At 44.3% G+C, this 27981-nt stretch overlaps 1 protein-coding gene across 3 annotated transcripts in view; it reads right to left on the reverse strand.

Annotated features, from left to right (window-relative positions):
* The window catches only part of LOC146808733 (uncharacterized), a 415671-nt gene that overhangs the window by 236407 nt on the left and 151283 nt on the right, over positions 1–27981 (reverse strand). For all 3 annotated transcript variants that reach the window (XM_085615545.1, XM_085615547.1, XM_085615546.1), the window contains one exon: positions 21263–21455. In XM_085615545.1, coding sequence (XP_085471671.1) covers positions 21263–21332 — 70 coding nt within the window. In that variant the 5' untranslated portion in view covers positions 21333–21455. The remainder of the gene's footprint in view (positions 1–21262; positions 21456–27981) is intronic.

Here is a 27981-nt window from a genome sequence, read left to right on the forward strand (position 1 = left end):
TTATGAACATCTCTTATTTTTGGCAGGGTGGGCTTTTGTAGAACTGTTTCCATTAAAGTGTTCCAGGCCATGGTGTCCTTGGAACCCCAACACTACAGACACTAGACCTGTATGAGGAAGATTTAAGGACTGCAACAGGAACCCACACCACTTATTTAGGTGAAGAGATGAGCCCTGCTTCTTCTGCTGTAGGAGGTGACTGGGGGGTGGGGGTTCAAAAAGTTCTTGTATTTGTTATGGGCTAGGCAAATTTCCTGCAAGGGGGCTCACACTAAATAATTCTTTTGGTAGAGATTTTCTGACCATAGGGTCAGTGCAGAACAACTGTAAGTGCTGTCCTTCCATTTGTGTAACCACTCTGCCGGTCTTACCCCCAGATTTACTGGGAAAGAACACCTTTTTTTCCCCTTATCCTTACCTGTGAAATTGGATGTCACTCTGCTGGGGCCGGAGAGTACTCGGTTGTTAGAGGCAACCCCTATGAGTTCCCACCATGGGGATATGGTGGTCCCTGAGAAATTCTCACATGGTGGAGGGTGATGCAAGAAAAAGTTTTGGTTTCCATTGTCTCCATAGGTTATCTGTTGGGGAGGGGGAGATGTCCAAATATGGCCAAAGTTGGCCACTAGTTTAACCTGAGGAGATGCGAGAGAGGTGGAAGACTCACTATAGTCCCCGGATGAGTTAGTGGTGGATCCTAAATTGTCAGGGTAGTGTTGGCGACTGCCCAAGTGCAGTAAAGGATGTTAACCTAGAGACAGTTTTTACCCAAAACGTGAAGTGGTGGCTGTGGCAATGCCTAGCCTGGTGTCCAATCAGGTAGATGCTGTGAGATCAGACCACAGGACAGGGCACAGAGGCCCTGTAGATGGAGGGCGTGCAAGTGGCCTACCAAAACCTAGCAAGGTGGGCGGGTGCTGCTGTGGGCGGGTGGTGCTGAGTTTTATAGCGGACTCTGAAAATCAATCTGGAGGGAGAGAAGCAAGTCTGTTGGAGGTTGTCACTCTGAGCTGTCAGAAGGACAAGCTGCAGAGGGTCTGGTTAGGTTTTCTAGTCTTAATGTGCATCACTGAGGCCCCTTAAAGTCCTGGCTTGCCAGACATTGGTTTGGCTGGTGGATACAGCCATCGGCGTGATGGTACAGATGGCAAGTGTGCCCACAGTAGCACAACCAGGTGGCTGGGTGGTGCCATTCTGAGTGAAGGGACCCTATTTACAGAGGCAGCATAAATAGGAGGCAGCGCCAAAATTAAGACCAGGGAAAACCTGGTCTTAAGTTGGCAAAATTAGGAGAAATGCATTATTTCTCCTCTTTTTTGCTTTTTCCATTTGTGCTGGAAGGGTCACCCTATCTGGGACAGGTATGCCGAGATGTGGGTGCCATGCGCACTGTCACTTGAACCAAGCTACCTGGGACTTTGGTATGTCATCCTCAGTGGGACAGGTATGCCGAGATGTGGGTGCCGTGCCGTGCCCACTTTCACTCGAACCAAGCTATCCCCGGCTGATGAGCTGATAACAAGGGCAAAACTGGTCCTGGGTGCTTGTGTCCTGGTACAGGGAGGACCTGGTTTGGCAGTTTGGGTAGAACTTTTCCCATTGGAGCAGGTTCAAGACTGATTTGCATACAGCTGGGTCCGAACTGAGGTGACATGGTGTGCAAAATAACAATTGATTAGGATGCCACCCAGAATAATTACCAGTGGCTGAGATTAATTGAAGCATTTCATCCATCACTTTTTTGTATACTTTAGATTTTCAGAAAGCTGTCATTTTTTTGTCCTAACCATTTGGTGTCTGCATGCTGTATCCTGGGTCACATGACTAGGTGTAGATGTCAGTGGCCTTTGTGTTCATTCTCCCAGACCATGAGACGTAAAAGGACTAGAAGTTGTCAGGATGGGCCATCCTGCCAGGATGCGAGGGGCGTAGCTGTTCTATGCCCCAGTTACATTTCAAAGGAGTTGCCTCAGCGCATTTACAAAGCACTTGACACCAGGCTATTGTCACAGCAAATCGCTAGGATCCTGAGAAGGGGAGGGAAGGAAATTCCAGAACCAGCTGTGGTGGGGATGTCTAGACGTTTCTCCCACTTCAAAGCTGGCTCCAGGTATACATAATGGACCCTCAGGCCAATGATTCATGAAGATTGTAAAGATGCTTTCAGCATACCATCTAACAAGTGGTAAGATTCTCTTACAGGGAAGCACTTCAGCTCAGGTATCGATTTTGGCTTTTTCATATACGTAGCAGAATCACTGCAAATACAAACAAAATCACTCCAATCTTTGTTGAACTTGGTAAGAACTTTTTGTAGCAGCATTCCAAGTGACAGTGCGTTCCATGTTTTCCAAAAGTCTGGTGTCATGTTTTCACCAGTATCAGAAGCTTTGTGAGTGCACTCTTTTCACATATACCTGTATTGTAATCTTGGTTTGCTCTGCCCCCCCCCCCATTTCCCTTCCACTTGGTTTCTCCCCCCCTCTTGTTGTCAACGTTCTAATGTAGCCTCCTCTGGCACTGTTGGTCAGAAAGGCTTGGGACATAGTTGGTGATGTCGTAATAAACTTGTGTCTTGCCTGACACGTTTCAATCTTTTCAACACTGGCGACGAATACTGCGTGGGGGCAGTGCATCACCATCCCCAGCTGTCAGCAATTCCCTGTCCATCCTTTCTTGGGTTTCCGCCATAAAGGATTCCTTCTTCACCGACGGTCACGGACCCTGGGTTCTGTGTTCCTGTTCCAGTCAAGTGAGTGCGTTCACTCTGATTCAAGGTGTTCGTCTGCATTGGTTGGTCAACTGCCTGCTGTCTTGCTGTTTTGTGATGGCGTAGCATCACTGGGGTCCTTGTCATAGTGTGACTCTCTGTTGGCTTTCCTGCCTTGTGGTGCTGTTCTGGATCGTGTTCCTGTCACCAGCTCTGTCTGTCAGCTGCTGTTGCCCGGCTGTGTGTGACTGTGGATATTCCCCACGAGTCTTGGGCCTCACCGCAGTTTCGGTCAGTGTGGTACTCTTTGCTGGCCTCCCTGCTTTGTTGGCGCTTCTACGCTTCGTGCACCTCGTCCTTCAGCCGCGTTGTGCAGCTCACCCGTTCCGGTTCTTCAGCGGGTCTCTGTGATTCCTGGGTTCTACCGTTTGGGAGCCTGTGGAAATGTGGATTTTCCTGATCAGTTATGTCCCCTATCTTGGACCCCAACGGTTCTATATGCATGTTACAAGTACATGTATGTTCCCTCCAGTTCCAGTTTCTAAGACGCAAACATATGTGTGTCTACCGTCGACATGTTCTCTGTCAGATCCGCCATCACAGGGCTGGATATTCGATTCCTAAGTATGAAAGGCCACCGACTTTATATGGCTAAGTTACTTCATTTTTACAGTTCAGGCAAGTAGGCCCGATTCTGTCCTCAAGCCTTTCCCTGCTCTCTGTCTCTGACAGCTTCAGCTTGAGCTCGCATCTGTATCCATGAACTTTGTCCTACTCCCTGTGCAGCTAACGGTGCCTGCCTCGGCCAGTTTTCGCCTGTCTGCCAAGAAGTTGTATTTCACCTTCGAATTATCTATTTTGCTCTTCAGCCGATGCATTCCTGTCTAGTGATTTAGGTAAACATTTCCTTTAGCTCACAAGCAAAGGACTCAGCCTTTCCGTCCTCCTGCAAGTGATTCATAGCCCTGTTGCCATGGAAAGTTTTCTATCCCTCGCATCTCATATAGACACTTAGACGCTTGTACACGCACACAGTCAGTATAGAATAGATTCTGTCCGAGAGTCTCTTCCTTGTGGATAACATAGTTCTTTAAACATAGGATGTTAGATATGATTTGGGATTAGGTTGACTTGACCCCCAGACTTCTCGTCTCCACATGTAGAGCTAAATGTCAAGTCCCCTTCACCCCCTAGTTGCACGTCAATTACACGTCATGCTGCCGCGCGCGCATCTATGCCAAGTATTATCTTATAGATCCACCTATGTCTGATAATTCTAACCAATCATGTTTCTTTTATTCCTTATTACGCCTAGTTTCGATTACGTACCTGTTTTGTCACTTTTCTTATCAAATGTTACGCCTTCTACATTCGTTTCATTGTAATGTACTTATTATAAAAATACATGTCTGTTAATAAATTATTGTACTTCACTTCCTGAACCCTCGTGGTGACGGAACCTGAAGGCCGCGACTCGAGTCGGCCATTTTGAATGGAATAAAGCCCATTAGAAAACCTCTTATACCACGGATTCTGCCTCTTGTTATTTTGAGCTATTTTACTTTATTTAAGATCCCGTATGAAATTCAGTCCGGTATTTTTATTTACCACATAATGGCGCCCGAATAGGGACACTTTCTCATCTCACGCGCCGGCGGTGCGTTGCAGGCCCGGTCTCCTGCCACAGCTGGACGGACCATAAACGCGTACCAGCAGGATTTCCTGTAAGCTCCCTCCGGTCAAGCGGGGGCGACTGAGGCTGCGATCAACCCAGACGAGGCGGTGAGAAGTGCGAAGTATCCCGACCAGAGCCTAGCTGAGAGAGCAAGATCCGAGGTATACTGAGGCCCACCAGGTTTTCCGAAATCCCGACGTCCAGAGGGTCCGCTGTCCGCAGTTATCGAGTCCTGTCCATTCTCTGAGGCCTTCCGTTTCAAGGAGCTACTCGGTGAGTACCATCGCCGGGGAGGCGTGTTGACGCGCACATAGGTTGTGCCGGTCAAGACGGATTTGGGTACACAAATCCGGTCTGCACTGTTTAGCAGTGTATATGTACTGTTTAGCAGTATATCAAGTATTCCGAAGTATTCAGTTATTGTCAAGAATTCAGCGTGGTGATTAGTTAGGCAGACTGTCATCATTGTCGATCATTGTTATAATGTTTAATGTTTAATGTTTAAAGTATTCAGAAAATGTCTTGCATATTGTGGTATGAATGACTGTTCATTGTTCACTGTTCATTTATTGTGTTTTTCGTATTAAGAAAATTCAAGAGTAAGTATCAGATCAGTTGTAAATATGCCGCTCTTCTCGAAGTTAAGACAGATTACTACCAGAAAAAGGGGTGCTTGAAGAAGCAGTTCCTATTCCTCCTAGGGACACTCCAGGGCATTTTATGTACCATAAACATGGCTTAGATGCCATATTGTTTCTTGATCTATGGGTAGATTATACCAAGGGATTGCCGGAAAGTCAAAGGTGGCCCGTAGCGGGAACCTGGGATGCAGAGTGCATCATGAAAGTGGAGGAAGAGTTATGGAAAAGAAAGGTCAGACAGTCACAGAAAGACGCTGTTGAGTTATGGCGTAAAGAATCTCATAGACGTACAGAAAAAGCACGTAGACAAGAAGAGAGGAGTAAAGAAAGTTCAAATAAAGTTCAAGAAAATCTATTAATTAAGGAAGGTATCCGAGTGAAATCAGAACAAGTAAATAGACAAAGAAATGCTCTTATGAATGGTATGTATCCCCTTCTAGCCGAAGGACTACCTAAGGCTGCTCCAGAGATGCCAAAAGACTTGCCACCCCCATTATTTCCAATTAAGGTACATCCAAAAGGGCATCCCAGAACCGCAGAAGATGTCTTTCTTTCCTCATATCTAGACGACGCAGCTCCCGAGTATGCTAACGCCACACCACATAGACCGTCTGGTGGAGGGGTTCAACGTCAGGATCAGGTATCTGTCCCCGTGCAACAGCAAGTCCCGATACAAGCTTCGGCAAGCACATCTGTTTCCGCATCTGTCTCCGCAGTCGATCCTATAGGGGTATCGACACCCATAGTTGCTGTGTCACGTTCAACGAATCCATTCACACCCGACGCCCCAGATGGGGCCACGGGAGGTGCTAGCAGTACCTTTACACCACCCAGAATAAATAAACTTGTTTTTCAAGAGTCAGCGCATTCACGTACACCTAAATTCGTAAGTGAACGTACGCTTAAGGAACTCCTTGTAAATTGTAGATATGACCCAGTGGTTGGTAAAGGGGACGAAATGGTCCTGGCATCATTACGTATCAGGCGAGCCGCAGAGTATTTAGCAAGGTTACCAGGAATGACTACGCATCTAGATAACATATATCATTTTGTTCAAACAGGACGAGATCCAGGATGTATTAACAGAGCTATGGAATTCCAGAAAGTAGAGATACAGGGGGAACTGTTACGTTTCCTCATAAACTGTGTAATCAGAAATCAAGATCGTCCGGGGGTAGACCCGAATGCAATGCTTATTCTTACAAGATGGAGTCAGAATATATCAGAAGGGAGACACGATAAGCAAAATTGTATAATAGCCATGTGCCGAAAAATACGTAAAGAAATAGAGCGTATTCATGAAGAGAGATTGGGAACAGACGAGTTTGAGCCAGATGAAGTGTCCGAATCAGGGAATTCCGCAAGACAGTCAGAGACCATAGCCTATGTAGGCAGAGGAAGATCCTGTGAAAATACTAGATGTTTTTCTGATCCCATACACTCTGTATGTCCAAATAATAGCAGAACGTATCCGACGCCTGTAATAAATCTGAAATCTCCTGAACATTCGTTTCAAGCCGCAGACAAGATACTACGAGAACGAAGGGGTTACCACCTCCTCGATTCCATGGATGAGCAAGAATTAGCCAGATCAGCCGTTCACTGGATTGACAGTCCTGAAAAATACGGTGATGAGACCGTAGCACACACGTTTTTTAATCTCAGTACAGATGAACAACGTTTAGCTGGAATCTATATGATTCAGCAACTCCTCATATTATATAAGGGCCAACATGCTGACCCTGGTCCTTTACCTGATATATTAACGGAACTACTCACGAACAGATGGAGAGGTTCTAGTAACAAGCTAATTAAAGAGATATTAGTGTCACGTAAACAGTATGTCCTTTTTGTAAGTCCGGATCCTCTCTCGCTGCCCCGCAGAGAAAGAGCGCTGTACTATATGGATAGACAAAATCCTTTACGGGAAGTGCACCCAATAAAAGGCGAAGACAATGAGTTTCACCGTGTATTTGTTTACACACCCATATCAAAAATGGAATTATTAGAAATGAAGAAAGTAGTACCTAGTCACGACAAGGACCCAGCGGGTTTCCACCGAGAAATTAAAGACATGTTACTGATGGGAGAGTACACCTTTCCTGATATTATGACGATATTAAAGGTGCTTTTGCCTGCTGGCATTTATGAAAAACTGAAAGAAAAAGAGTGGGAAGTAGGAGACCAAAAGATAGACTGGACAGCATTAGCAGAGGAAGAAAGGGGCCGAGCTGCAGGTTCAGGGCTCGGGGATAAAGTTAAACTATTACCAGGTTTACTAGTACAGGTACTGCCACGTTTATTAACTACAAAAAAGGAAGATTGGGGTGCAATCACAGCCTGCAAACAAAAGCAAGATGAAGACACAAGCGATTATTATGCTCGATTTGAAAAATGTTTTGGTATAAATAGTGGTATAAAAGCAAGTAGTGATTCATATCCACATTTATTTGTGACAAAATTAGTGGAAAATGCATTGCCTCCAGTGAAGAATAGAATATTGAAATTCGAGAGTACCTGGCAAAGTAACACTCCGTCGCAAATGCTACAAATGTTACAGTATCATCACAATAGAATTAGGGATGAACAAGAACACGAGCATAGACGCATGAAGGATACAAAAATGAAAATGCTAGTTTCTCAGACAGTACCAGCAGATGGTCACAAAAAGGGTGTGACACATTCTGGTGATTCTGCAGTTCCTGTAAAAGGAACATGCAATTACTGTAAACAACTAGGCCATTATGTACATGATTGTCCAGTCCTGAAACGTAATATAGCTACAGGTATTGCAAAAGAGAGACCACGATTAGTTAGACAAGATCAGAATGAACAAGGAGCTATGCAGCATGGACAGTCCATGCCAGTTCAGCAACAGTCCATGCCAGCCTCACAGCAACACATACAGTTTGTGCCAGCTGCACCACCGTTGCCTGCTACTGCCACACAAACCACAACACGACAAATGTATCAGACTGCACAGTATGAATACCCTGAGTATCAGCGTTACGCATGAACCAGCCTAGAGAGGGAAGTTGACTTACCGCTTATCGAGATTCCTGTAGATCAAGAAGGACCTTATGTACATAGTGAATTATTAGGTCAAGATAGAAAATTCTTACTCGATACAGGGGCAAGTCGAACAACCATAAAACGTAGTGAAGTTCCAGGGGCACCCCTCTCAGGCTCTCAAAATGTTTCCCTTGGTTTTTCGGGAAAACCTATTGTTAATGAAGTATCACAGCCTCTACCACTTACGATAGGACCTTTGACACGAACTACAGATTTATTGCTTACTAAATCATGCCCAGAAAATCTGTTAGGAATTAAGACTCTGAAAGCACTAGGAGCCATAATATGTTGTTCTCCGGAAGGAGTAAGGTTGTTTTTGCGTGATTTTAAAGGTCACTATGTGTCTAGAGACATGGATCCCCGACTACAGACTTTACCAGTACATCTATGGGCACAAGGCCCTACGGATGTTGGCTGCATGAACATTACACCCTATCGAGTTACATTGAAAGCAGGAGTGGTACTACCACGAATGCGACAATACAAGTTACCGCATGATGCTGTAGTGGCTTTGCTGAAAATCATTGATGAGCTGATTGCCCAGGGAGTAGTTGTAGAAACAGACTCCAATGTATGTAATTCACCGATAATTCCGATTCTTAAACGAACTGATCCTACTGCCCCACCAGTATACCGATTGGTTATTGATTTGCGTGAACTAAACAAGTGTATTGTACCACAATTCCCTGTGGTCCCTGATATATCATCATTGTTGACAGCAATTGATTCCGAAGCAACATTCTTTACTGTAATTGATCTCAAGAATGCCTTTTTCAGCGTCCCAATAGATCCGGAAAGCCAATACTTGTTCGGATTCAGTTTAAATGGGCGCAGTTTTAAATTCTCACGCGCTCCCCAAGGATTCACAGAAAGCCCCAGCATCTACAGCCAAGCACTGAAACGAGAACTTGACAGTATCCACATGCCAGTCAATACTGCACTGCTTCAATATGTCGATGATCTGCTGATCACCGCGAGAAGCGAGTCAGAATGTGAAAAAGCTTCTCTGACAGTTTTACATTTCCTAGCCGACAAGGGGCACAAGGTGTCCCCTTCTAAGCTGCAATTCTGTGTTCAGCGAGTTATTTATCTTGGTCACTCGCTGTCCAAGGAGGGAAGGCAGCTTACACCAGATCGCATCCAGTTAATTGCTAACATGTCAATACCCCAGACACAAAAGGAGGTGCGAGCTTTCATAGGCCTCACTTCATATTGTAGGCAGTGGATCCCTCAGTACGCATTTCTAGCAAAACCACTCATTCAGTTAACCACACAGGAGGCAGCCACATCGACTGTTCTCCCTTGGACTCAGGAACATACACAAGCTTTTGAAAGCCTAAAGGAAGCTTTATGTCAAGCACCTGTTTTAGCAACACCATGTTATAGCAAACATTTTACACTCTTTGTTACAGAACGCGAAGGTACTGCCTTGTCAGTACTCACTCAGGATCAAGCAGGATCACGCAAGCCATGTGCTTATTTTTCCAGTACATTAGATCCCGTAGCTCAGGCTTTGCCTGCATGCCTGAAATCAGTGGCAGCGACAGCTTTAGCAATCAGACAAAGCGATGCCATAGTATTAGGACACCCATTGACAGTTCAAGTACCACATGCAGTAGAGGTTCTTGTGAACCGAACACAAACACAACACTTGACCATAGCAAGACTTACCGGTTATGAACTGACATTGTTTCAACCACACATAGAGATCCGACGGTGTAATACATTGAATCCTGCTACACTATTACCTGTAATTGGAACAGACCCACTAGCTCATGATTGTGTTGAAATTATTGAAATAAAGACGAAACCTAGACAAGACTTGACAGACGTTCCATTGTTAGATCCAGACCTAACGTTGTATGTAGACGGATCATGCATGAGAGCAAGTACAGGAGATTTAGTGGCCGCGTATGCAGTCACAACAGACACTGAAGTTATTGAGACAAATTGTATAGATACTTTGTCAGCCCAAGCAGCAGAACTTATTGCCCTAACACAAGCCTGTATTCAAGCCACATATAAGAAAGTTAATATATACACTGACTCACGTTATGCATTCGGAGTTGTACACGACTTCGGCGTGCTGTGGCGAGAGAGAGGTTATTTAACTTCCCATGGTGCCCACATTCAGCACGGACCCCTCATTCATGCCTTGTTAGACGCAATACATCTACCCACTGCTATATCGATTATGAAATGTAAAGCACACACGAAGGTTACTGATACCATTTCTCAAGGCAATGATTTAGCTGACAGAACAGCTAAACAGACTGCTCAGAATCGCACATTAGACATGACAAAGCCAATAGTTCAGACACCAACACAGTGTATGACAATTAAGGATCCCACACTTGACGTAATTGACATACAGACACATGCCACAGCAGAAGAAATAAAGAAGTGGACTGAACTAGGAGGGATCCAGACAGATCAAGGATGGATGACGAAGGAGAAATCTGTATGGTTTCTCCCTGATTCCATGGTTCAAGCCATTATAGCTACAGTTCACAGTCCAGCACATTTAGGAGAGAAGGCTATGCTAGACAGCATTCAGCACATTTGGTTCAACAAACATTTACGAGCAGCAGCTAAACAAAAGGTTCGTACCTGTATGATATGTTGTCAGTTTAATCCAGGAAAGAGTGTTCCCGTAGAGCAGGGTGGATTTCAGCCTCCTGACCATCCTTTTGAAGTCCTCCAGATGGATTATATTCAGATGGAACGTTGTCGAGGATTCAAATATGTTCTCGTAGTTGTCTGCGCTCTCTCCCGTTGGACAGAGGCGTATCCCGTATCAGATTACACTGCCCCGACTACTGCCAAGCAGCTAGTTCGAGAATTCTTCCCACGGTACGGTTTACCACGTGTTGTATATTCAGATAACGGTCAGCCTTTCTCATCCGAATTAATGAAACATGTCTCACTCTTGTTGGGATATCAGTGGAAATTCCACTGTGTCCGACACCCCGAGGCAGCAGGTCTCGTAGAAAGACATAACCAGACACTGAAAATCAGACTGTCCAAAATATGTAGAGAGAAAGGTGTCGACTGGATAGTAGCATTACCAGTTGCACTCTTTTACATGAGAATGGTAGCACACTCTAGAACAGGGCTATCCCCGTATGAGGTGATCTTCGGTAGACCGCCGAATATGTGGGGGACGCCTATACCACGCAAAATAACTGACATTGACTGTAACATGCTGACAGATTACTTGGCTTCCTTGATGTCTGCACTACAATCTTCTCGTTCACAGGTAGCTGCAGCCTTTCCCGACACCACTGAGGCGAAACCCCATGACGTTGTTCCGGGTAATCTTGTCTTTGTGAGAAATTTCGACAGGAAAAATCAACTGGAGCCCAGGTGGAAAGCACCCAAGTTGGTCCTGTTGACCACAAGAACAGCCGTGAAGATCGAGGGACGCAAAGGGTGGATTCATTCAAGTCACATCAAAAAATTTCATGGACTACCTTCAGATATAGACACTGTGCCCTGCACTCCCTCACAGACTGATTCAAAACTTCCTTTTGTTGAACAGAATGACTCTCAGTGCTATAAATTAAAGCTTAGGCCCAAACAGTCGAGCAATTTGATTGTTTAAGTCCTCTCCAAGGTGAAGCGGTTGAATTGTCTCCGACATGTATCCCTTGGACCTGAGTAGAGAAAATACCCGAGAAATGTTGAAACGACAGGAGTATTGTAAATCACTGCGTAGCTACTGTATGAGGACATTATTAATTTTGTTTTTATTGAGTATTTTAGTAATTATTACGAGTGTGATTTTGCACATATATCATCCTATCTCTAGACATGTTTATAATGTTGCTGCAGAACATTCTTTTAGTGACCTACCGCCACATGAATTATCTTATAGACTTGCGCTGCGCAATAACACCTTCATTAGTATGTTACATCATTCCCATCAGACTAGTAATGCGACCAATTGTTGGGTGTGTGGCCGACTTCCTCCCTATCAGAATAACAAAGGAGTTCTGCCTTTCTTTCCACATCCATTCACACACAATGGCTCCTGTGGAGCATGGTTTAGTTTATTAAATTCCATAGACCCAGACACAGCAGTTTATCAACAACATTGGATATGGGGAAATCTGAATCTAGTTTTATTCAAAGTCTGTCACCCTAATAAGGAGGGTCACCCCAGTAGAACAGGAACTGATTTAGAAAATGAAGTGTATAAATTAGGTAATTTTACGCCTAATCTTATGATTTTGAATGTCAAATCCGAAGTTGAACTAATTCTGCCCACTATGTCAGTATTTCCAGTTAAGGGTGAATTATGTGTGAGAAAAGTTGGTTCCATACATATGGGCCATAGTAAATGTGTTACTACAGTAGAATATAGTGATCAAGGTAAATCTTCATTTAGAGCTTCTCGCCATTCTTACTTCATATGTGGTCAGACGGCATATATGCGTCTGCCTCTAGATTGGGATGGTACCTGTTACATAGCATTCCTTTTGCCACCTGTTTTCCTAGCTCCCCCTGATTATTATCGAAATGTTCATTTAGTACACAATAGAGAGCGAAGAGATCTCCCAGTTGTCGATTATACTGAGACAGCATGGGACAAGTATGTAGATTTCAATAAAGGTATCTTTCCCTATATAGGTACAATATCAAATAGTAAGCTGATACGCAGACTCACCAAGACTCTTGAAGCTGTAGTAAACGAGACTATAGCCGCCCTAGGCAATCTGACAGAGGAACAATCAGTGATGAGAATTGTTGTTCTCCAGAATCGTCTTGTCCTTGACGTCATCCTGGCCGATAGGGGCGGAGCTTGCAGGGTCATCGGATCCAGCTGCTGCATATTCATACCAGAAAAATTCGCCATCTGTATATAAAGCTATAACACGCCTTCATAAGATTGTAAGCCAGATACACGAAAATCCAGGCACTTGGACGTGGTCCGGGTGGTTTTGGAGTGTGATATCGGCCTGGGGATGGAGAGTTTTATCCTTCCTAGGTATTGGCCTTCTTATGCTCTTCAGTTGTTGTTTATGCCTACAAAGTGGACCAGCGATTTGTGGTCTGTGTGCCACATCATGCATTCCATATCACAGGTCTCGTTCAGAATGCCGGAAGGAAGAAGAAATGATGCTCCATGAGCAAATCAATGGAATGATGAAGATTGATGTCTCGTGAAGGGCAAGAAGGGGACAAGGAGGGAATGTGGAAATGTGGATTTTCCTGATCAGTTATGTCCCCTATCTTGGACCCCAACGGTTCTATATGCATGTTACAAGTACATGTATGTTCCCTCCAGTTCCAGTTTCTAAGACGCAAACATATGTGTGTCTACCGTCGACATGTTCTCTGTCAGATCCGCCATCACAGGGCTGGATATTCGATTCCTAAGTATGAAAGGCCACCGACTTTATATGGCTAAGTTACTTCATTTTTACAGTTCAGGCAAGTAGGCCCGATTCTGTCCTCAAGCCTTTCCCTGCTCTCTGTCTCTGACAGCTTCAGCTTGAGCTCGCATCTGTATCCATGAACTTTGTCCTACTCCCTGTGCAGCTAACGGTGCCTGCCTCGGCCAGTTTTCGCCTGTCTGCCAAGAAGTTGTATTTCACCTTCGAATTATCTATTTTGCTCTTCAGCCGATGCATTCCTGTCTAGTGATTTAGGTAAACATTTCCTTTAGCTCACAAGCAAAGGACTCAGCCTTTCCGTCCTCCTGCAAGTGATTCATAGCCCTGTTGCCATGGAAAGTTTTCTATCCCTCGCATCTCATATAGACACTTAGACGCTTGTACACGCACACAGTCAGTATAGAATAGATTCTGTCCGAGAGTCTCTTCCTTGTGGATAACATAGTTCTTTAAACATAGGATGTTAGATATGATTTGGGATTAGGTTGACTTGACCCCCAGACTTCTCGTCTCCACATGTAGAGCTAAATGTCAAGTCCCCTTCACCCCCTAGTTGCACGTCAATTACACGTCATGCTGCCGCGCGCGCATCTATGCCAAGTATTATCTTATAGATCCACCTATGTCTGATAATTCTAACCAATCATGTTTCTTTTATTCCTTATTACGCCTAGTTTCGATTACGTACCTGTTTTGTCACTTTTCTTATCAAATGTTACGCCTTCTACATTCGTTTCATTGTAATGTACTTATTATAAAAATACATGTCTGTTAATAAATTATTGTACTTCACTTCCTGAACCCTCGTGGTGACGGAACCTGAAGGCCGCGACTCGAGTCGGCCATTTTGAATGGAATAAAGCCCATTAGAAAACCTCTTATACCACGGATTCTGCCTCTTGTTATTTTGAGCTATTTTACTTTATTTAAGATCCCGTATGAAATTCAGTCCGGTATTTTTATTTACCACAAGCCGATAGTTGGGAGTGATTCTGGGTGTTTCTGCCTCCCGCTACACAACCAGTTTCTTCCGTGTTCTGAGGAGATTTCGTCAGTAGAGCGCCCCTGGTGGTTTTATTTTCTCTTCAGCAGATTCCTCGTGTCAGTCAGAAGCTATTTTGAAGGAAAAAATAGTTTAATTCTGTTCCTCAGTTTCCACAAAAATCTTCAACGCTGATGGGCGCAGCCTCTTCGCCTGTCATTGTGGAAATTCGCATTCTCTGGTTGGTTTGTGACATTGTTCTACACGCTGATAGGCACAGTTTGTTTTTGCCTATTATTCCTATGAGGTATATATATATAAGAGTATTGGTTGTTCAATCTCATTGTATATTTTCAGAAACTACATTTTATCACATGGTTAGTACCTTTGAAGTCATTTTTCCGCTTTAGTAAGTGGTTGTCCCTTCTTTGTGAAAATTTTCATTATCATTCTTTTTCTCATTTCTTTGTTGCCTTCCATTTTGTCATTATATTCACTACTTATTGTGGTGTTTTTTTTTTCCAGTCAGGGTTTCCAGTATGGCTGCATTAAATATGGCGTTACCTCCGTCTTTCCTCAATGAAGAGGGGGATCCAGCCATATGTTGGAAAAATTGGAGAGTCATATTTGAATCATATTTGGTTGCGATAGGAGGAGAAAAATTTTCTAATTTCAGGAAACAACATATTTTGCTACATAATCTAGGAATAGAGGGTAGGAAAATGTATAATAATTTGGAAGGACCTGATACAGAGGATGAAGGAGGTAGTGAAGGGGATTTCAATGTGTATTTGGCTACAATGAATAAGTTAGAGAAACAATTTGGTAAAGCGATAAATGTTGTATTGGAGAGACATAAATTTTTCTCAAGGGTTCAAGGCAAGAGTGAAAAAGTCAAATCATACATTGCAGCTCTTAAGGGGTTATCTAATACTTGTGATTTCGAGGGGTTAACTGATTCTCTCATCAGAGACCAGTTGGTCAGGTGTACGAACAACCATAAAATTCAAGAGAAACTGTTAACAGGAAATCCTGATCTTAAACAAGCAGTGGACATAGCGTTAAGTGTTGAACACACAGCGGAGTGCATAAAAGAGATTAATGTGGGGGATGATACTAAATGTCATGAAGTTAATGCTATTGTCAAGCAAGATAGAACAAAGGAAAAGGAGGTTAAACTAAAAAATGTGAGCACTTCAAGTGTCAAAATTAAATGTTACAGATGTGGTAATCCTGCACATTTGGCTAATAGTCCTTCTTGCCCGGCTAGGAGTGCTACATGCCATAATTGTGGCAAGAAAGGACACATAACCAGGGTATGTAATAATAATTCTATGACAGTTTCCTTGGTTAATTCAGAAAATGTACCAGGTGAAAATAAGTTGATTTTTCAGGTCGAAGACAAGGACAGTACTGTTAAGTTTCCGGAATGCACCATCACGGTAGACAACAAGTTGATAACAGTCTTCGCTGATTCATGCTCCCCATACACTTTGTTAGATGGCAAAGTATTTGAAGGGTTATTTCCTAACAAATTAGGAACTCTTGAAGAAGCTGATATAAAACCCAGAGGGTATGGGGGTGATCCTATCTCGTTGTTGGGGATGACTACCATGAGAATTGAGTATAAAGGCAGAAGCACAGTTGGGAAAATCTATGTGTCAGAGAAAGGATCAAATTTAATTGGTTGGAGACATCAAAAAGATCTGGGTATGAAGCTAGATCCTAACAGCACTGACCAAGTTCTTTTGGTGGATAGATCAGTGTGTGGTCAAACCATCTGTGAAGAATTCCCGGAGGTTTTCACAAATAAATTGGGCCTACTTAAAAACTACCAACATTGCATAAAACTTAAAGACAAGGCTAAAGCCATCGCACATAAAGTGAGGCCTATTCCACATTTAATGCGTGAACCGTTACAAAAAGAACTAGACAGACTGCTTGAGCTAGGGGTCATAGAGCCCATTGAATGTTCCCAATGGTTGTCTCCAATTGTTATCACGTCCAAGGCTGCCAGCAAGGATATTAGGCTTTGCATTGATCTTAGGGACTTAAACAAAGAAATTTGGGTAGATAGGCACCCGCTACCCAGAATACATGAAATTCTAACTTTAATCAAAGATGCCAGTCATTTTAGTGTCCTTGATTTATCATCAGCCTACCACCAAGTAGAGTTACATCCGGAGAGCAGACATCTAACCTCTTTTGTTACTCTGCTAGGGGCGTTTCAGTACCTCCGTATGCCTTTTGGGCTAGCCTCGGCGGCAGCTGCATTTCAAAGAATCATGCAGCATGTACTCAAGGATTCTCCAGGCACGATGTGCTTTCAGGACGATATTTTGATATTTGGAAAAAATGAGCTTGAACACAATGACAGGTTGAGAAGTACCCTGAAAAAATTGAGTGAAGCAGGTCTTACCTTAAAAAGAGACAAATGCCAAATAGGTGTAAAGTCTGTAGAATATTTAGGACACACCATCTCCAGTGAAGGTATCAAACCCAAAATGAACCTTGTGGAGGCAATACTGGAAGCAGCTGCTCCCACTAATGTAGAGGAATTAAAATCCTTTTTAGGGTTATCCGAATATTACTCTAAGTTTATTCAAAATTATGCCAGCAGAGTAGAACCGTTAAGAAATCTTCTCAAAAATAAAATACCTTTTGTATGGAATGAAAACTGCAAGGGAGCTTTTGCAGACATAAAAAATTGCATTACCCAAGCTCCTTTCCTGGGTAGGTTTGATCCCACTAAAACTACTTACCTTTCCACGGATGCCAGTAATAAAGGGTTGGGAGCCAGCCTTACACAAAAAGTAGGAAATACTGAGCAAGTGATAGCATTTGCATCCAGAACTCTAAAAGGTGCGGAACAAAACTAATCGGTCATCGAGAAGGAAGCGTTAGCTTGTTTTTGGGCTGCTAACCATTTTAAGTTTTTTCTTTGGGGGATACCGTTTACTATCAAAACGGATCACAAACCACTCACATATGTATTCACAACCAAGGGGTCTATTAGGCTAACCCCAAGGATAGCTAAATGGATGATAGGTTTAGAAGGGTTCAATTTCAGAGTAGAGTATGTACCTGGGAGAACGAATGTAATTGCTGACTTCCTTTCTCGCTCCCCTTTAAAAGTCATCGATGATGTGAAGGAGGAGGGGAGTGATGTGATTGTACTAGAAGTAACAGGTTTAACTAAGGAAGAATGGGAAGAACAACAAGAACTAGACAACACATTGAAAACGGTAAAAGAATGCATCCACAAGGGTTGGCCAGAGCAAAAGAGCATGTTAACTGACCTGGTGGGAAGATTCTGGGAAGTTAGACACGAAATGGTTGAAATCAAAGGAACTATACATAGGGGGGAGAAAAGTGTACCCCCTGAAGGTATGAGGAACAAAATCATTACTCTAGCACATGTGGGTCATCTAGGGCGGAGTTTAACAAAAAACAAAGTAAGAGAAAGTTACTGGTGGCCTAGCATGGACAAAGAAGTAGAGGAAGTAGTAAAGAACTGTGAGAACTGTGCCAAGAGTGACAAGACTCTGTCTACTAGTAAGCCTCATTTATCACCCGTTGAAGTTCCTGACCGTCCATGGTCCAAACTGGCATTGGACATTATTGGGCCGTTAAACCTAAGACAAGCCTCAGACCGCTTTATCCTGGTCCTTATAGACTATCACTCAAGATGGGTAGTAACCAAATGGGTGAATTTGATTGATACCAAGGTCTTGATCCAGTTCTTAAGAGAAACTTTTTATGAAGAGGGTATTCCTGATGCCATTGTGACGGACAATGGAGTCCAGTTTACTTCAGAGTTGATGAAGGAATTTTTGTCTGACCTACGCATCAACCATTTGAAAACAGCGTTGTATTGTCTGAGAGCCAATGGTCTTGTGGAACGTATGTACAGGGTCATTAAAGAATGCATACAAAGAGCAGAGGCCACCGGCATTCCGGCCAAACAAGCACTACAAGAAATGATATGGTCGTACCGAACGGCACCCAACACGGTCACTCATATTTCTCCTTTTGTGTCTTTGAAAGGAAGGAAACCAAAAACTATTCTCACAGCAGGGTGGTTGGGCAATACCTACAACTGCAACATAGACAGGTTGAACATTGCGAGAAAAATTGGAAAGCAACAGGAGAAGTATAAGTTGAGGTATGACCAGAAAAAGAGTGTCAAAGTACCTTCAATGGAATCAGGTGATTGGGTCCGTATAGACTTACCACCTGCCAGAAGGAGGAATTCTTCTAGGTTTTCGGAGCCTATCAAGATAGCAAGTGTTGGAAGAAATGTGGTCCATTTGGATAATGGACAAACTTGGGGTATGGACAGAGTGGTAAAATGTAACCCTCCAAAAAGTGATGGTGGTACTTATGCACCTTTGTCTAGAAACCACGACAGTGTTCGCAGTTCTACAAGGAACGCTACAAGTCCTGTTTGGCACAAAGACTATGTTATTACTTAAATTGCAGTTATGTTATTATCATGTTTCTGCTTTTTGATATCCCTTTGCCCAGGGAGATGTGTTGTAATCTTGGTTTGCTCTGTCCCCCCCCCCCATTTCCCTTCCACTTGGTTTCTTCCCCCTCCTGTTGTCAACGTTCTAATGTAGCCTCCTCTGGCACTGTTGGTCAGAAAGGCTTGGGACATAGTTGGTGATGTCGTAATAAACTTGTGTCTTACCTGACAAGTTTCAATCTTTTCAACAACCTGTCACTATACCTTGCATTGAAAGTTTAAAGCCTGGGATGTTTGGCAATTCACCTATCAATATTGACTCACTGGAAAAAGGGGGCTGATTTATCAATGGGTTTTACCCATTCTCTGTGGGTAAATGTGATGGTACATATTGGGAAAGATTCTTATGAAACCTATATTTTTCCTATCAGTGAAAGACTCAAACGTAGCCAAAAAATCCAATATGATCTTGATATTTCCTGATTCTCTACAGTTTATAAAATAAATAAACCACACCTAAAACATGCTTCTAACCCCTGTATCTTTAGACCAAAGACCACAAAACTGGAAAAAGGAAGAAGAAACACTATTTTAGTGACATCCCTAAACAACAAAACTCAAGCAGAATAATGTTAGGTCAGTCTTTCTTACTGCTACCTTATATAACAAAGCTACATTGTATTGGCCCCTTCAGGAAAAAATAAAAATGACTCTTTCACAATCCATTTCCTTTCTTTGATGGCATTTAGTTTGTGGTTGTGCAGGTTTTTTTTCAGTGTTTACATGTTTACACTGGTGAGGGCTATTTCCCTTCCGGTGGGGTTTTATCGGTTATTACAGGTTTACCCCTAAAACCGGACAGCCTAATCATGACCCTGCAATGAGGTGACTTTAATTCTCTACCTTGTTATCTTTACAGAAATCAATAGTATGAACGAAACAGGTTGTATAAGTATATGCACCTTTCCTATTAGCAGGCAAATCTAACATCTTGTCAATTGTACAATATCAGGAGTGGAAACAGGTGTTATAAAATATAAATAATTAAATACGCTAGGTCCTGAAGAATAGCCAATAGGCATAGGCTAGAAACATGTCAAACATTAGGAGATAGGAACATTGTTTTCTCTTTTTCCTAATATTTTCCCTGTTTTTTAACCATACTGACTAGGGGTAGGAATAAAATAGTCATAACCCACTAGCCAGGTATTTTTAAATATTCTCTCTTCCCCTTTTTCCCACTCCTTCCTCACTGACCATCAAGTCTCTCACAGTCAACAAAAGTGCTCTTGTGTAACTCTTAACTCGTAGGTCGCAGCAGGCCCCATTCCGTAGCGGAATGGGAAGGACCCTATGATGAAGCATCTTCAAAATATCGAGAGTAACCCTTCAAAACAAAGGGAACTGGGTTGATACCAATAATAGTAAATTATTTCCTTTGATGTTTCGAGACAAGTCCCTATTTTTATTCAGTCATACTAACATTTGTACCCCCTAATAGAGATAAGAAGATAATAAAATAAGGAAATAAGAATGAATTGCCTTGCCAGTACTGTAAAAATATCTTGTTTATTAAAAATGTATAGTACGATTCAAAATTACTGTTCTTCACAATCTGATGCACAATACGATTAAATTAAAAACATGATTGTTTCATGGGTACATATCTTTTATGTCATAAATCATGTTGAATGGTACACCACATTTCGTGAAATGCCAATTCTTTTATCATATGTCCACTACTATATCATGTACACACATTTCATAAAAATCACAGTTAAAACAAAAATTATTTTCCTTATTTTATTATCTTCTTATCTCTATTAGGGGGTACAAATGTTGGTATGACTGTATAAAAGTAGGGACTTGTCTAGAAACATCAAAGGGAATAGTTTCCTATGATGAAGCATGCCACCACGGGGCAACCCTGGTAGGTGAGGGTTTCACAGAAAACTTAGTGTTTTCTCTTAAACAGGAACTAGACTTTCCTTAGATACTTGTTGGGTGCCTTTTTTTTCTGTGTCATGGATCATGTTTGGAGGGTGGCTCCAGCTTTTTTCCTCTAACTCCCTCTTCATTTATGTTTTCGTTTTTATCTAATTCCTCAACACATGCATATTTACAAATAATAATGTGAACTATTTCTTAATTCTCAGTTATCCCCAACGATGTATGATTGCTACAGGTACAACTAGTAGCACTGTTGCGCTGTATTACTGGTAGAACAGGTAGCACCAGGGTGTTATAGTCACATAAACTATCTCTTACCTTGCATGCAGATATTGCTAATCTGTAGCATTATCAGTTTCTCTTACCTATGAGCATCCATCCGCGGAGGCTTTGTTTACACCTCGGAGAGACCTTGGATGAGAAGATGCCCAACATCTCTGATGGAATTTCACCGTCCTTCACTGATGCAAGCTGTCTTCTTTGGGTGAGGATGAAGTGATGCACTCAAAGCAGGGCCAGGTGGGGCACAGACAAGGTAAACAGTGTCCTTCTGGGTGCCTGGAGATGCACAATATAGTTGGATTAGAGAGAATTATACACTATAGGGATATTGCAAGTCAAAGAGGAGTTCACTGTTGATGCAGAGATTCAAGGGCCAGAGAAATGAGAGGTAACATTCAGAATCATTTCATGTACTGTTGTGGTGATTCACATCTTTGTAATTTTCAACACTGCTGCTTCAGCTGCTGCCCTTTTGTTCCGTTTATTGCATAGTTAAACCACTGCAGCCTGGGGTTAAATAATCCAAAATAGGCACTGTGAGAAGGTGGCCTGATATATGCAGTCCACCAGTTCTAGTGGGCACCTTGTATCAGTCAAAACAACCCCCTAATGGTGAATTGGTAAAAGACAACCTTTATTGAAAGCTATCCTAGTGGAAGCTATGGAGAGCAGCCTTCAGGCTAAGTCTTGAAGGAATGTAAAGCAGCTTGTTTTATTAGTCTATAATTTCTTGAATGATCAAATGAAAAGACAACCACACCAGGTATATATTTAAAATATATGTATTTAAGATGAAACACACCCCTCTAGTCTGATTATAAGACTGGAGTTCGAATTACTTAAGTTACAAGATAGCAATCATCAGTAATAGCACAAATACACGTTTGGGCCCTAGGGGCGTACCAAACCATATTCCAAAAAAGTATAAGAACCACAAATGGGATAGACACTAGGCCTATAGCCTCTAGAATCGCTGGGACCCCAAGGAACCACCCAAGGTATTGACACAGGGGACCCACGGGGACTGTATGCAGTGTGTAAACACAACCGCGGGTTCCCGTTATCTTCTATGGGCAATGTTGCGGTTGGAAATTTAAAGATTAGGGACACTTCTAATCGTGTCAGGAACAAACCCTTTTGGGCTTAAGAAGTTCTAGGGCTAGCACCCACGTGAGCAACGGAGTACTCGAGTTACCTCACCCAGGGAAGCCGGGTGCATAGGTGTCTTTTGGTGCCGGGTTGCGTCATCGATTTCAATGGGAGCCTGCAAAGAACTGCTGCTGCCGTGAAGAGGAGAAGTGTCTGGAGAGATCCAAGCCTGGATCTAGGATGTAAGGAACCTTAAAGCAGAGGGGACAGAGTCTGGGTCACTAGCCAGTGACCAAGGGCAGGATGGACCAATGCCCACAGATGTCGGGTGCTTCAGGTGAGTTGATGGGTGTCTTGACTCTTCAGCCATGAGGTTCAGGAGGCGTCAACGAAGTCCATGAGCTGGATTCAAGCTGCGCCACGAAGTCTGTCGAGTGTTGCAGTGTCGGCGACCAGAGAGGACCCAACAAGCCTTGGCAACAGCAAGTCACTGGAATTTAGAGAAAGGACTGCGGTACAGACCAGTAAGGTCTGAGGGACTCACCCAGCGAAGGTAAGTCAGGGCACGTCTGCAGCAACCAGGAACACCCAATCAGAAAAGGAGTTGCCTTTGTGGGGACCTGCTAGCCAATGGGCTTGTGATCGCGAAGGAACCTCAAGCGGTCACACTTGAAGCTGGCCCACGGGTCACTTGTGGAGTGGAGGCCAACAATCTTCGGTGCAGGAGGGGCTCAAGGCTGGGGCTACTCGGAGCCCAAAGCACAACTTCAAGAAGGACCAGGAAGATAGTGTTGTTGCAAAAGTTCACGGTGTCCAGGGGTCACGGTTCCACGACACCCACGATAGCCACGGGCCTCAGCTTTGCTGTGGACTCAGGGTAGCCTCGGGGAAGTCTGGAAATCCACCTCTGGTGATGCAAAGAGTTTGGTGTCCGGCGGAAGCTTCAGCGATGCAGACTGGTCAGTTGCTTCTTTGGTGCCTGCCAAGCAGGGGAGCCACTCCTTGACCCCAAAGGAGATCTCTTCAGTCTTCTAGTCAGCATAAAAGGTCAAAAGTTCCAGGATGTACGTTGCAGAGTTTCGTGCAGGGTAATCTAAAGTCCTAGGGACTGGATTCCTATACTTATAGTAAGTTTAGGGGATGGACTAACTCTAAGGCCCCACCTATGGTTGGGCCTGTAAAGAGGAGTGGTTACACCCATTTCCTTTGTCCAGGTTCGCACCAGAGCAGGGGCGGGTATCCCCTGCAACCGGTTTGAACTGGGCTATGCACAGGGACAGCAAACGTGCCCCCAGTGCAGAACTTCAAAGCACCAGAGAGTGCTCCCACCCAGCCCCAATACACATCACCCTGTCTGGGGAGGTGGTCACACCTCCCTTCGACAGGAAACCTGTTGTCCAGGCCTCCCCTGCCGGAGTTTCGGTCAGCAGCAGGAGGCCAGACCCGTGTCTGTGGCAGAGGCATCCATTTTGTGATGCCAGGGCTCAGGAAAGTCCTACCGGGTTTAGCCAATGTGAACATGTCTCTCCCTCTAGAAGGGTGGAATTCCAAAGCGTTTGACACCAAACACGACATGTTTTGATGCAGCCATCCCTAAGTTAGCATTTACCGCGAGGTTATAATGCACTTAAGAGTATATGGTATGGCTGTATCACAGAACAAACAAACTTCTGGTGAACTGTCACCAGTGTACTGAGTGCACAGCTGGACAGCATGAAATACACTCTTAATGTAATCGCTTGATCAAGATACTTGAGTTAAATCACAAGAACAATTATTGAACGAAAAATATAGGACTAATGAATCCCAAAGTTATATCAAAATTTTTTTTTTTTATAATCCAATCATAACGATGCAAATAATACACAGCATCAATGAATGCGATAATCAAATTGAAAATCAAAGTACATCAATGTATTTGAACATGAGGCTAGCAGCGTGAATGTACGTCAGTTCATGAACAAGTGCCCAATGCATTTCGGGATAAGAAGACATCCCTTCTTCAGGGGCCGCTGTGAACAAAAAATACATTTTTAGAGGCATGTTATAAGAGAATACATCGTTGTCTCAGTAAAAGAAAGTATAATAAACCAGATACAAGATGCAAAGTCCAAAGTGACAAAATGAGAACTTCTAGTCAGTTTCAAAACCTGAGCAATGAGGAAACAAAGTGCGTAAAAATAAGTGTGCTCGTAAAGGGAGAAAGGCTTCATGTTGAATATGCCACAGAACTCAAGAAAAGGATAAGTGCGGGATACCAGACGACCAACGTGTTTGAAACAGACTCGGTGAAAGAACAAGAAAAAATACATGCAAAGCTGGGTGAAACTCCCATGTGTAATATAAGAAAACTCAAGCTTACTGAAAATAGAAAAACGTAAAGAGTAACTCCTATGAGCTGGAAGCCAAGATTTCTAATGGGATTGACGCAAGCCTCGGACACGTACTCTGAAAGAAGTACATAAACAATTAGAGGAGAAGTGCAAAGAAGGACTGGAAAAAGTGAATAATAGCTAAAAAAAGGAACTTACTAATGCAGTCACAAGTGGAAAACAGCACATGCATTAATGAAGGAGATGTGAACAGTCGTGGTGTGGTGCACCACTGCAATGGAAACGAGTGAATGAATATCGATGTAGTGTCCATAGAAAAAAAATAATAAAAATGTGACCTAAGCGAAGACGCTGGAGTAAATACCTGCGCTAACTTACCTAAATATTTTTGTATCACAGAACAGCCATAAGGAAGTATTTCCGAAAGCTGCAGAGGGGCTCAGCTCATGCTTGGGCACCCTCTCACATAAAATCAACACACTGCCTTCAGGATTGTCAAGGCCTGCCATAGGAGTGGCTTATAGGTTTATATGTGTCTGTATATGGTAGTGATATAGGTAGCCTATACCACAGTAAGGGGTGCAAGCACACCCTTACCAAGGCTGCAGTAGCAGACCTGTGGTGTCATTTTGGAGTGCTTCCCAGGGGTGGAATAATATATCCTTCAGCCCCTGGAAGGCCTCTGAGGTACCTATGCCCTAGGTACCTAGTGTAACATATACTAGGGGCTTATAAGGCACTCCAGAATCCAATTAGACATGTACCTAATGTACATGGAAACCATTTTAGAGAGGAAGCAGCTAGGCTGTGGTGGTCCTGATTAGCAGGGCCACAGCCAGACTAAGGTCGAAAAAGAGTGAAACACCAGCAAAAAGTGGGGGTACACATATGAAGCAGACCCTACTCTCCTACAGCCACTGTATGCTCACATGTGCACATTGCTTGTGTCATGACTCACTGGTGGCTATTTTGTCTATTTATTTATTTATTGTTGTGTTAGAAATGGAATTTCTGGTTGGCTAGGGCTTGCGCCTAAGCCAGGCAGGAACCACCACTCTAGTCAGGGCAAGGGAGTTATACACTGAAGATAACCCCTGCTCGCCCCCTTGGTAGCTTGACACGATCAGTCAGGCTTATCCCAGAGGCAATGTGTAAAGCGTTTGCGCAACACACACACACAGCAGCAACACACTAGGCACACCACAAAAGGAACTCCACACCAGGTTATATCAAAAATAGCCTTTGTCTTATCATAAGCACATTAGAAACATAATCACAAATTTACACTGTGCCAACTGGCACGGGCAATATTCACAGGGGATTATATAGAGTTCCAGGCCAATCAGGCCACGGTCAGAACCATCAAAATGCCAGTCAATATAGAGTCAATATAAGACACAACCATTAACTAATGGGACTATAAGGTACTCAGCATCATCACATGCAACATAAACACAATGGGGCAGATTTACAAGCCCCGTATGCCACATTTGCGCTGCCGTTGCGTCACTTTTGTGACGCAGCGGTGGCGCAAAGCCAGCGCCATGCTGCGGGGTATTTACAATGCGACGCATCTAGGGAGATGCGTCACGTTGTAAAGCCCTGCGCCACATGTGGGCGATCCGGCGCGGGAGGGGGGCGTTCTGGCGCAGTCACTTTTACGGCCATGCTGCGTCAAAACCCTGCGCCTGCTTGAAGCAGGCGTAAGGATTGATGCAGCATGTTAGGCATAGGGGCACCCCTAGCCTTACTGGAGCTGCGTTGCGCTTGCGACGCGACTCCAGCAATGCGTCACCTTTAAGGCAGCAGATGCGTCACGCATCTGTCTCTTCTTGCCCCATGGTGCGCCGCATTGTAAATGCGGTGCATCCATGGTGGCGCAAGAGGTGTCTGCCATGACACAAAATAACTGGCGCGTCCCTGCTGATATGCAGGGATGCACCAGTTATTGTAAATGTGCCCCATTATGTCTGCATCACGTTAGGCCTAAACCTCATTAGCATAAACACATTACGCACTAGGCCTCACCAGCATAAACACAGTATGCAATAACCTCCTAAGGATAAATCACATTTAGGGGCATAAATCAGGGCACATAGATCACATTTGGCAAATACCTCACATAAATCACAATATACAATCACCATCTACAATGACCCCAGGCCATCTAGCCATATACTGGGGCTCAAAGGCCTTTGCCCAAAATGTCAGGACTGTTTGCCAATGCAGCAGACAAAGTGCGCAATTGAGCTGGGGTGTGGGGTGCAACTCACCTCTATCTCCCAAAATGCCCCCCAAAGTGATATTGACTCTAGCACTCCTGTGCCCTGGGTCCCCACTGGGACTTTCTAACCAATGGCCCCCAACGTTACGCCTGCCCACTGTCCGGTGGGGCAGCTGTGACAAAATGAGCCTGGCACCACTGTGCCACCTGAGCCTCCACTCTCCAGCTCTCAAACATCCGCTTGCCCCCACGGTGTAGAGAAAACACCGGCACTCTCCTTGCCTGAGGGGTCCCACTTTCGGGCTCCAGAACCAAGATGCTCCCCAACAATGCAGCTGCCCTCTGTCTGGCGGGGCAGCTGTAGCATCACCCTGGGCACCGCAGTGCCTTTTGAGCCCCACTCACCGGGGCTCTTGGTGAACTTCTCCGGCCTCTCTTCCATGCCGGTATGCGGGGACTTCTCCTTCTGGCGGGGCGGACTCGCTTCTGGTGAAAACCCGCGTCGCTTCCTCTGACCAAGGGAGCCCCGTCTGGGATCCCGCAGCCTTACGTTGCTGCTCCTGGAGACGGGGTAGGCTCCTGCCAACTACCACACTTTGCGCACTTCACCCGGTCCCCCCTTTCGGGACCGGGACTTCGAAGTGGAGCCCGCGAGGCTCTGGACGTTCAAGAGGCCTTAGCCCCATCCGCAGTCAGTCGAACTCTGCCTTGCTTCCGGGTCGGTGGCTCTTCTAGATCGGGCTGTGGCGGTGATTCCTTTCTTGGTGCTGCAGTGCGGGGTGGGCACCCGCCTTAGAATAAAGCACAATGCGGGGTGGGCACCCACGAAAGGCACCACAATACGGGGTGGGCACCCGCCGCATCAAATAACTCGTAAAGCGGGGTGGGCACCCGCTCGGTTTGCCAAATACGGGGTGGGCTACCACTGATGAGAGCTAAAAATGCAGGGGAATCCTCACGTCGGGATTCCCTCTCAGAGGGCGGCAGCTCTGCGCTGCGAAGCCCACGCTCTCCTTAGACAGGGAGAAAAGCAGAGCGCTCTCAAGGCGCTATAGTCCAAAAAGAAAAAGTCCTTAGAGGGGAAGGGGGCAAAGCTGGGCCCAGGTAGGCCAGCACACAGGGCCCTCCAGCAGGGAGGCAGTCCCTTGTGGCGGTT

This window comes from Triturus cristatus, chromosome 7 (genome assembly GCF_964204655.1).
Source record: "Triturus cristatus chromosome 7, aTriCri1.1, whole genome shotgun sequence".
Classification (NCBI taxonomy): domain Eukaryota; kingdom Metazoa; phylum Chordata; class Amphibia; order Caudata; family Salamandridae; genus Triturus; species Triturus cristatus.